Consider the following 12,699-nt stretch of genomic DNA (forward strand, 5'->3'; position numbering starts at 1 on the left):
TATAAGGAGTATATAATAAATACATTATTTAAATGTAAGAAGATTAAAATCCAGCCCTCCTAAGCAATAAAAATGTCTTTTAGGATCACAAGTGCTAAAATGCCATTGTCTTACCGAGACATAATTCAAAAGAATGTTCTAAATCTCATCATTTATTGGTTACTATCACTAAGGAAGTTCATGCTCTTTCAGGAATATAAATGCAGGGAGGGCTTTGGAGTGAGTACCCATATTAGAATAAGTAAAATATTGTCAAAGAATATTTATTCCAAAAATTAGTTTCTCCTTCAATGCACTGCTCAATCATAATGTCAGGATAGGTAAGAAGAGGAGGGAGTTAAATCCCCCAAGTTACCCCCAAGGTGGCCATGGCATATGAGATATGGGTGCCATTCAACAAGAGGCATGGTTTTAAAGGGAAATAGTTTGGCCCCACAAATCCAGCAAAAGTAGTGTAACCTACACCTTATTTGGCTTCTGAAGGACCTAGTATGATAATCTGTTAGACTGCCGATACATGCCCCACTAAATAAAATTAAGCCTTCCGAGATGAAATGTCACCAGACAGAAGGTCTTAGTAAGATAACTGTTAGACAACTAATACAGGCCCCACTATATCAAATTAAGCCTGAAGGGAAAGGTCCCCAAGTCAGAGGGACCTAGTAAGACAATCTGTTAGACAACTGATACAGGCCCCACTATATCAAATTAAGCCTGAAGGGAAAGGTCCCCCAGTCAGAGGGACCTAGTAAGACAATCTGTTAGACAACTGATACAGGCCCCACTATATCAAATTAAGCCTGAAGGGAAAGGTCCCCCAGTCAGAGGGACCTAGTAAGACAATCTGTTAGACAACTGATACAGGCCCCACTATATCAAATTAAGCCTTCTGAGATGAAAGGTCCCCTGGTCAGAAGGACCTAGTAAGACAAACTGTTGGCCGATACACTGGATGAAATTAAGCCTTCTGAGATGAAAGGTTACCTAGAGAGAAGATGGAGAATGTAGTCGTAACAGATCTCCATCACAAGGCATGAATAACATTAATCTGAGGACAGTATCTTTCAAATAAGAGACTGTTAGTAGCTACCCTAACTTCTTGAGCCAAAATACCAAGAAAATTCATGTGGTCTTGGGTTCATTCCCTGTAGGCTATACCATGCAGTCAATTTCCTGTAGGCTATGTCATGTAGTCAATTCCCTATAGGCTATGCCATGTAGTCAATTCCCTATAGGCTATGCCATGTAGTCAATTCCCTGTAACATATGCCATGTAGTCAATTAAATGTAAGCAATGCCATGTAGTCAATTGCCTGTAAGCTATGCCATGTAGTCAATTCCCTGTAGGCTATGCCATGTAGTCAAATCCCTTTAAGCTATGCCATGTAGTCAATTAAATGTAAGCAATGCCATGTAGTTAATTGCCTGTAAGCTATGCCATGTAGTCAATTCCCTGTATGCTATGCCATGTAGTCAATTCCCTGTAAGCTATGCCATGTAGTCAATTCCCTGTAGGCTATGCCATGTAGTCAATTCCCTGTATGCTATGCCATGTAGTCAATTCCCTGTAGGCTATGCCATGTAGTCAATTCCCTGTAGGCTATGCCATGTAGTCAATTCCCTGTAAGCTATGCCATGTAGTCAATTCTCTGTAAGCTATGCCATGTAGTCAATTCCCTGTAAGCTATGCCATGTAGTCAATTCCCTGTAGGCTATGCCATGTAGTCAATTATCTGTAGGTTATGCCATGTAGTCAATTCCCTGTAGGCTATGCCATGTAGTCAATTCCCTGTAGGCTATGCCATGTAGTCAATTATCTGTAGGTTATGCCATGTAGTCAATTCCCTGTAAGCTATGCCATGTAGTCAATTCCCTGTAAGCTATGCCATGTAGTCAATTCCCTGTAGGCTATGCCATGTAGTCAATTATCTGTAGGTTATGCCATGTAGTTAATTCTTTGTGGACTATGTGGATATCTCAATAGATCCAAGCAACAACAAAAAAAAACATTGAAAATCTCATTCCTTCCTTTTTGAGTGGCAAAAAATAAGCAGGATGAATTCTCCTTTTTGACTGGCTCAATTTTTTTTTTTAAAGTACCACTTCAATGTTCTTATAGAGACCTAAAGAAGACAGATAAAATGATAAAAGCTGTTTCAAAATAAAAGACTGAATTCCCATTATCAGGAATATGTTCTTGGCAATGAAACCAGTGGCAGTCATGAGGGAAACCAAACCATCATAGTGGAACTGCATAAAGTTTGAGTCAACAATAAAGCATGAAATTCACTGATTCTGCCAGGAAATAGACTTCGTACTAAAGATCAATGAGCAAGGCTTTAGAAAGTGTTGTAATGTTTTATTTATTCAGCCATGTCAAAATCTATATCTATAAAATTTGTATAAGGTAGGTGAGGCCCTTGTACTTGACTGTGTACTTCATTCCATGAAAACAAAAATTACTTGAAATCATTAAAAAGTAGCCCCTGATTGTACTCAATGCTAATATCATTTCCTCAGAAATTCAAAGAAGGAAGTTACCAATTTGTGGTATTAGGCTTTTAAAGGAAAGATGTTTCCCAGCTCACATTACTAGAAGACTCGCCACTTCCCCATACAAGTTTTCAAAGCAGTGGGCCTTCTTGCTCAAGCAATTCTGTCACTTGTTTGCAGAAATGTTCCTTTCTGGGGGCTTGTTTGGTATGAACCAGGCATGCAGTGTGAGAGTTCCAGTGTTTGGATGGAAACCTGCACAAGTAGCTGCTTGAGCATGCATGGAGATAGCTTCATTTTCCTGGGAATGTTCTTAAAGCCCTAATTTCTTCCACTTGAAGGAAGCAATTTTGGATAAGTCTGCACTCAGATTCCCTCACCTTCTGAATGGCCTTGGGAATCATAGGGGCATGGGGAAATGGAACTAACATGCCAGGCTTTCAGCTTCAAACTTTGAGAGACAAAGATTGGCAGCATGGCATTCCATCTCAATGGAGTAAGGTCCACAATGTTGATATCATGAAGACAAACCATCAAGGCATGATCTTGAGGAGGCAAACTTGATTGAGAAAGCTTCTGAACTTCATATCCGTGTGAATGAAATGCTTGGATTTATGTTGTGAATAATAGAATCCCAATGCCATTTTCAGGAGGAGAGTGTCTGTAGTGAAGTACTGAAGTCTTTGTCCCACCAGGACATTATAAAAAGGCATCATCAGCTTGGGATCACTTCTGGCTTAAACTGATCTTTCTCAATGTGCTTTGTTATCTCTTGCCTCGGAAACTACACCCTTGATAATGATTAAGGTTTTGAAGAAGGGTTTTTCCCCCCATTGGATTCAGTTGGGTCTTCCCTACTGTTTGGTCCTTCTTGGCAGCCAATTTCTGTATATCCTCAATGTGAATAGAAAAGGAGACTGAAGAAAAATGGTTGAGATCTAAAAAATGTATCATGCTGATCTCTGACAGCCTGGATATGGATTAAGAGGCATCTCTCTGACAGCCTGGATATGGATTGGAAGGCATCTCTCTGACAGCCTGGATATGGATTGGAAGGAATCTCAGACAGCATGAATATAGATTAGAAGGAATCTCTTGGACAGCTTGAGGTTAATGGAAGCAACTATCAAAACTGGAATACAAGTGCTGAGCTGCCATGTTCAGTACATGTGCCATGTGCCAGACTGACTTCAAGGCATGTCTGTCAGTGAAGGTCTCAATAGTATGATATACAGTATGCTGAGCTTGCTCAAAGACAGCCATGGAGACCAGGTTAGGCAAGGAACCAAGTGAAATGATGTTGCAAATCAGTTCATGTTTGTAGAAGACCAGGCTGAAGTTAAGTGGGAGTCATCATTGTGGGAATAATGGCCTGTTGATACTGGGATCATGAGGTTGGCTTTCACAGCAAACTGTCAGTAACTCAACTTTGGAAACTGCTTGAAAAAGGCTTCTCTTCATTAGTTATGATATCAACTGATGCTGGAGTTCTGAAATGAAATTCAGGTGGAAAATTAACTATATATCCATCAGGAGCATAAAAGTCCTTTGCACTCAGACTTTGGAAAGTGTGTGTGCTGACTAGACATGAACAGAAGTGGTAACTAGGGAATGGCTGGATTTGGAGCCAATCCTTCAATCCAAGAGGAAACCACTCTAATCTCACTTCTTGCTTGATAAGCAGATGACATTTCTGGTACTTTTAAACCTAAAAAAGGTCAAAGGGCATTAGTTCTGTGGTTTATGGTCTTAACACAATTTATTAGCACACAATAGACTATACAAGTTGGCCAGTATATCTGGTGGAGGAAGACTTGAGAAAAAAATGAGGGGACATCCACCAACCCATGGGAACCTACTGGCAAGCTTTTTTATAAATACGCTTGGCTTAAGCCGAGTCTCAAACAAGGCACTAGTTAACATCTTTCTTTTTTCCTGGTGAGGGTTTTATTTGTGAGGTCATGTTATGATCTAGTAATGTATCTGTTGAAGAAATGAACACTTGTATGATGCTCTATGTATATTCTTTATCTGATACTCTATGTCTACTCTGCATATGACTCTATATATACTCTGCATATAACTCTATATATACTCTGTATATCATACTCTATGTATACTTAGTATATGACTATATAAACTCTGCATATAACTCTATATATACTCTCCATATAACTATATATACTCTGTATATAACAACTCTTATGTATACTCTGTATATGATATTCTATGTATATTCTGTATATGACTCTATATATACTCTGTATACAATGCTTTATGTATTTTCTGCATATGACTCTAGGTATACTCTGTATATGATACTCTATGTATACTCTGTATATGACACTATATACACTCTGTATATGACACTATTTATACTGTGCATATGACTATTTATACTGTATGACACTATGCATGCTCTGTATATGATACTCTATGTATATTCTGTACATAACACTATGTATACTCTGTATATGACACTATGCATACTCTGTATATGACTCTATATATACTCTGTATATGATACTCTATGTATACTCTGTATATGACACTACATACTCTGTACATGACACTATGTATACTCTGTATACGATACTATATGTATACTTTGTATATGACACTATATTGTGTATATGACTATTTATACTGTATATGACACTATGCATACTCTGTATATGAAACTATGTATACTCTGTATATGACACTGTACTGTGTATATGACTATTTATACTGTATATGACACTATGCATACTCTGTATATGAAACTGTATACTCTGTATATGACACTATATTGTGTATATGACTATTTATACTGTATATGACACTATGCATACTCTGTATATGAAACACTATGTATATTCTGTATATGACTATATATACTCTGTATATGATGCTATACATACTCTTTACATGACACTATGCATATTCCTTAAATGACACTATACTCTGTATATGACTCTATATATACTCTGTATATGATGCTATACATACTCTGTACATGACACTATGCATATTCCGTATATGACACTATACTCTGTGTATGATGCTCTATGTATTTTCTGTAAATTACTCTAGGTATACACTGTATATGATACTCCATGCATACTCTGTATATGACACCATGTATACTCTGTATGACTCTATATATACTCTGTATATGATGTTATGCATACTCTGTATATGATGCCTTGCATACTCTGTATATGACACTAGATCATAACATGACCTCACAAATAAAACCCTCACCAGGAAAAAAGAAAGATGTTAACACTATGTATACTCTGTGTGACTCTATATACTCTATGCATACTCTGTATATGACGATATGCACTCTGTATATTACAATATGCATACTCTGTATATGACACTATGCATACTCTGTACATTACACTATACATACTTTGAATATAACACTAAGTATAATCTGTATATGACACTATACTCTGTATATGACACTATGTATACTCTATATAACACTATGCATACTCTGTACATGACACTATGTATACTCTGTATATAACACTATGTATAATCTGTTTATGACTATATATACTCTGTATATGACACTATGTATACTCTGTATATGACACTATGTATACTCTGTATATGACACTATATATACTCTGTATATGACACTATATATACTCTGTATATGACACTATATATACTCTTTATATTACACTATACACATTATGTATATGATACTCTAAATACATTATGTATATGATACTATGTATAATCTGTATATAATACTCTGTGCTATACTAGTACTAACTAAACATTTCCTGTCTCAAACCCAGATCATGCTTGTAATGGTGACTGCATAAAAAAAGGATTCTTCGTCACTGAAATTTTGAATCTGAGATAAAATGTTTGTTTTAATGGGTTTAACTCCATTTTTCAGCATGTGATAGGCTATAAATGGCAGCCAGTGTATTTGGGGAAGGAAGAACCCAAAACCCCTGGGGAAAAAACACCAAGCCACTGGAAGCTACTAGCAAGTTTTCTTAATACTTACACTGGCCTAGCAAAACTTAAACCCACAGAGACAGAGGTGATATATGTTCATGATCTACAAAGACCACTAGGCCACCCAGGGCCCCACTCTATCTGAGATATTATTCTCTCTACATGATAAATTGTGTCACTTACAAGGCGTTTTTCCTCTATGGGTACATTGTTGTTCTGCAGCTGAGATTCAAAGAAAACCAGCACACCCAGTAGCCTTGGTTGTAAATAGTCAGCCTGGAAAACAAGATTCATATAATGAATATATATATATATATATATATATATAGAAAATACTGTTATTAACTTTTAGTGTTATTATATCTCAGAGTATTCTGAATCTTAATGTGACAGAAGTACCTAAGATGTGGATAATAACTCACTCTATGCTACTCTCCCATAAGGTTACCTAGTGCACAAGCTCTTTCTCATGAACACAACAAACAAGAGACCATCAAAGGGACTGATGCTCTACTACCAAAAAGAATTTGCTAGAAAAACACTGTTACTGCTGTTCTTTTATGTTTTCTAGCTATGAAGTATTGAAATCAAATCAGGTTATTTTGGAAAAACAACAACAGCCCAAATTTGGTAACAAAATTATTTTTTTTATATGCTTGAGTTGACATGTTTACAAGATACCAGTAAGTGCAGTTCTCTGTCGTGGCCTTTAACTTTGAACTTGAATCATATCATGGACAAAATGAATCTGTCACAGACTTGGACAAGATATGCCTAAATATATAATTAATATTTCTGAAGTAAAAACCCAGAAAGGTTTCAAATCACATCATTCAAAGTATTCTTCAGATATATCCACACACTGAGTTTTATAAAAAAAGAATCTATTTGATCAATCTCACAAGAAGTCAGTCTGAAAACCTAAATCATGACCACTGACCTCAAAATCAATGTCAGCATATTGACTATCAACTTTTTTTAATGGAATGCAACTTCATTAAAGATAAGATTGGATTTTTTGTCCTTTTATAACATGTCAATCTTTCCACAACAATGTGTTCTTAATATAACTGTACCTGAGAAATTTGTTTTATTCAGTTTTGGATAGTAATTAAATGCAGCTCCATTTTGACAAAACATTTTGAAAAGATTTAATTTAAACAGAATTTACTTTCATAATATGAATATATGGATGTGTAAAGTTTAAAGACATTAAATCATTTTCAGCTAAATTTTAATTGTGAAGGGTAGTTATTTTCTAAAATTAAAGATGGGGACCCAGACTGTAGAGAGGCATATAAGGACTTGCCATTTCTTCGCTGGTACTGATGCTTGGTCCAGTGTAGTTAATTTCATATGTTGACAAAATTCTTAGTCCTTTAAACACCTGAAAAAAATAACAAAAAATTATTTAAGACTGCTAACAAAAATGTTTTTTTTTCGTTTTTTTTTTAATTTCCATGTACTATTGGCATCATCAAGTGTATTTTACCAAAATAATTCATATTTAGCATTCAGAGCAGTTTCAGTCAACATGTTGTTGTTGCTGTTGTTGTTGTAGGGTTTAACGCCATTTTTCAGCACACGATAGGCCATATATGGTGGCCAGTATTAATGGTGGAGGAAGAACCGGGAAAACCCCGGAAAGAACCACCGACCCACGAGAAGCTACTGGCATGCTTTCTCACATATCTACATTGGCTGAATCTGAGACTCGAACCGGCGCAGAGGTGAGATGGCAGTGATCCGTAACGGCGAACGCTTTAGACCACTCTGCCACTTCAGTCAACATGAACAAACTTTATGTGAAAGGCATAGTGCATGCATTTATAAAGTAGAGAACCCTTTCAAGGGCAACAAACCCATTTGAAAATCAAGTAACTAGCAGTAGTGAGTTATCTCTCTTGGCCTCAATACTAGGAGATGTACCCCTGTGGTTGGGCAGGAAGTCACAGTTTGCATTGACATTTAACTTGTTCTTTCATTCACTGTTAACTAATTCAAAAAATGTATTTCTTTAATGTGAGAAAACACATGGATACACAAGGGACCCCCTTGTTGTCAAACTGAGGGTTTTATGTCACTAGAAAAGAGAAACTTTACAACTTTGACTTGGGAATTAGGACTCACAGCTCATGTAACATATTATTCAACAACTACTAAATAACTACATGAGAGCTAATTGACCTACACTTGCTTTACTATGTGGTAGTTGAACTGATGCAAACAAATTTTGAAAATTGATTAATAGGAGTCTGCAGAATGGCACATTCCTGAAAGGAAACATTAAAAGAAATTTAGTAATTTATGGGACTGTTGTTGATAACACTTACCAGATCACATTAACATCAGGAAATTAAATTACTCTCTGCTAACAAGGAATCCAGTCATCCCTGAAAGACCATCATTCCATCTACATATTATATACACTAAGGGAAGTAACGAGTAGATTAACTCCCCTTGTGCAAGGTGCCCACCTGTATCACAGCTGTAGCCAGTAAACTTGAGCAAAACCTATAACAATGTGTTCACAATGTGGGAAAGGTGAAAGAGATTGACAGCAATGTGATCAGGTAAATATTTTCTGAGAAACATAATTTACATAAAAATATCCTTTCTCTGTGAAAATACATTACCTAATCACATTAACATTAGGTCAAAAGGTAAGAGGGCAGAAAATGCTTGAGCATCCAACCTCTGCCTGTATCACCCTGCACAATCCTATATTGAAAGAATGAACTTCAAATGAGATTGGGTGCCAATGTGCCAGAAGGGCCATCTATAGAGGGCACATGTAAAACTATCTATGCATTTGAGAGGAAAACAAACTAGATTTATAAGAGTTACAAACTACATACCTTGATCAACAAAATAACAATGCTGAATCCTCACCATGCATCCAATGGTACAGCATTCCATACAGCAATGACAATGTTGAATCCTCACTATGCATCTAGTGTTACGGAATTCCATACACCAATGACAATGCTGAATCCTCACCATACATCCAATGGTACAGCATTCCATACACCAATGACAATGCTGAATCCTCACCATGCATCCAATGCACAGCATTCCATACAGCAATGACAATGTTGAATCCTCACTATGCATCCAATGTACAGCATTCCATACAGCAATGACAATGTTGAATCCTCACTATGCATCCAATGGTACAGCATTCCATACAGCAATGACAATGTTGAATCGTCACTATGCATCCAATGGTACAGCATTCCATACAGCAATGACAATGTTGAATCCTCACTATGCATCCAATGGTACAGCATTCCGTACACCAATGACAATGCTGAATCCTCACCGTAAATGCGAATCCAGAGCAGTCAGACAGACTGAACCAGGCAGTTGGCTGCAAATGCGATACCAGTTCGCAATGCACTGGTACCATGATATGGCTCTTTCAGCCGACCTAAGGAACTGTCAAGCCATTTGCCAATCTGAGATAACTGATTCATGACCACTGAAACTGTAAATCAATTGTACAGACAGCTGCAGTACTTGGTCAACAGCTGGAACAGCATATTTGCAAATGAAATTTAACTTGCATGCTGTTCCCAGCATGCAAAGTCATAAGGTAGTCCGCCTGCCTGGATTCCACAGCCCCAAGTCCATGTTGGAGAGGGGTCAGGGACTTGTGCCCAACATGCAAATTCATAAGGTAGTCCGCCTGCCTGGATTTTACAGTCCCATGTCCATGTATGGGGGGGTCAGGGACTTGTGCCCAGTGGGATGACAAAAAAGACTGGATTAAAATTTGGTCTTGGGTTCATCTAGACAACAGACCTTGCTGTAGCATGCTTATTATATGCAAATCTAACATAACTTAAGTGGAATTGCTTGGCATGGCTTCAACTGGATCTGAAGTGATTGCTGCTATAGGCATTGTTTTAGGCATCTTCATGTGGGATGGGGGCAGCAGTCTGACGTGACAAAACTTGTTGACAATTCCGAATTTAGATGACTGCTTAATACTTTGTATTTGGAAGATTTTCAGCATGCCTTTTCAAGATGTTGGACCAAACATTTTCTGCCCATATTCAACACAAACTATATGGGTGTGAAGAAGATTTTGTGCAGACCAGGTACACTGTATGGTTGTTCTCCAAGACTTTAAAGAGACTCTACTTCTTGCACTAGATTGACAGCCCTTTTATACAAGAGAGAAGAAAACAAAAAAAGTGCATACAACAAATATACAAACTGTTGAAAGAGGTGAATGCGTGTTACCAGCATGCCTTTAGAAATGCGTAATCAACAGAGAATCAACAGTGCAATACCAACACACCAGTGACAACTGAACTATTACCAGTCCTTATCACAGGGACGATAATGACTGGTAAAATGCACAAATATTAATAAATAAACCAGAAAAATGCCAATATTGTATACACCAACCATATTAAACACCAACCATATTAAACTTCTGACGTACTATATGACTGAAAATAAATGATAGATGGTCCAAAATTATATAAACTGCAATGGATTCTTCAGAAGCATTGTTTACAGTTGCAACTGAAAGTTTAAATTTGTTACATCCAGGATATGGATGGACACCTAGTGGGAACAAGGCAATTTAAACTTAAAGAGTTACATCCCATTGTCTATACAGAGAGAAAGATGTCTTTTTTTTTTCCCCTTTGAGAGAAGGCTGGATTCTGAAGTAAATTTTTTTAATGGAAATGTGACCAGGTAATGTGCTTGACAGAGAAAGTCTTACGTAATTAAGGAGTTAAAGAAGCTGATAACATTACCAACCTGTGAGTAGTGTGTACTCAGATGGAGAAGTAGTTCATTATGAACCCGCTGAAAGTCAATCCTCAACAAATTCTTCAATTCAAATTCAGTCTCTTTCTGAAATAAACAATGCATCATTCATGAATCAATCTATTTAACGTACAGCCAGACCTGCCTTACAGGTTACAGGTACCTGCCTTACAGACTACAGCTAATAAGCAATCACATGTCCCAAACAGCCAAACTCTCAAGGCGCAAAAAAAATAATGTTAAAAAGAAGAACCTAGATTAAGCAGTCAACTACCTTTATGAGACCTTTTCTACTGCCATAGTTGGCTTCCCCTTTTTTCAACTTCTGACAGGTGGCTGCCCGTTTTTCTACTTCCAATGGGCGGCTGCCCCTTTTTCTAAAAATAGGTTAAAAACTAAATAATCATGCTATACACCTGAACTAAATTATTCAATAACTCTGATTTACATCATTTCTGGAGATAATAATTTGCTAATTGGTCACAGGAAACAAAATATTTTATGAGGTATTTAACCAGCCTATGTGTTGTGGTATAATAAATACTTTATTTTAAAAAATGATTGACACTAATTACCAGAATTTTATATATAATTTTCTATAATGGTTTCTCTGCCCAGACATGATGTCATTGCAACCAGTATATGTTAATAGGCTAGTAACTAAATTTAGATACATTGTCATGTTGAACCAATCAGATGACTCAGTTGAAGCATGTCATCAAACATTGTTTCAGCTGAGGCCACAGAAACTGGGATACTATTGTATAGCTGGAAAATGCAATTAAAAGTTCAACGCATCGATGATAAACATTATGTTCAACAGAAAAGTTTGTAATGTATGTGTAGATTTTATATACCACTAGTACAGTTGCACAAACAATAGTTCCAAACCCTATGCGGCTCAATGACTTGTTGATATCTCTCAACTTGACACAATTCTTGGAAATTCTTTTCCATTTCACATGATGACAGCAATCATATTTCCCACCACGAGACACAATTGGCACATGATGTCTAATAAATGTGTCCTTTCCAGCTTTTATTCACAAGAATCTGAATACTCCTTTTTATTCTTCTGTATTGATTATTAACATTTTTCTAGAAGCTTATTTTCCCTTTCATCTTAAACATGCATCACTTTCTGGACGCTGTAATCAACAGTTTGATCATGCAGACGCTTCATATGAACAGGTGCAATTTAAAGTGTCTGGGGTGCTGCTGTAAAGTTAGTCTGCTTCCCTGACTAATTTTACTAATTCTAAAATGAAACCCGGATCAAAATAAAATATGGATGAACCAATTATCCGGATTTTTCAGCAATGCTCATTTTTCCATAGTTTTTGCTAGCATGCAGGAAGTTCGTATTTTAAAGGTAATTTTTGTAAGACTTACGGCAAAATCATATGAGTTGGCAGGTCTGCATTTAACTTAACATTATTTGCGGAAAGA

General features: G+C 36.7%; 1 protein-coding gene across 4 annotated transcripts in view; it reads right to left on the reverse strand.

The window, feature by feature from the left end:
* The window catches only part of LOC149802036 (serine/threonine-protein kinase atr-like), a 305,327-nt gene that overhangs the window by 164,742 nt on the left and 127,886 nt on the right, over window positions 1-12,699 (reverse strand). For all 4 annotated transcript variants that reach the window (XM_089956441.1, XM_089956438.1, XM_089956439.1 and 1 more), the window contains 3 exons: window positions 11,242-11,337; window positions 7,772-7,849; window positions 6,646-6,738 (listed from right to left, as the gene is read on the reverse strand). In XM_089956441.1, coding sequence (XP_089812567.1) covers window positions 6,646-6,738; window positions 7,772-7,849; window positions 11,242-11,337 — 267 coding nt within the window. The remainder of the gene's footprint in view (window positions 1-6,645; window positions 6,739-7,771; window positions 7,850-11,241; window positions 11,338-12,699) is intronic.

Source organism: Sinohyriopsis cumingii, chromosome 4 (assembly GCF_028554795.1).
Source record: "Sinohyriopsis cumingii isolate HCF-2022 chromosome 4, ASM2855479v2, whole genome shotgun sequence".
Classification (NCBI taxonomy): Eukaryota; Metazoa; Mollusca; class Bivalvia; order Unionida; family Unionidae; genus Sinohyriopsis; species Sinohyriopsis cumingii.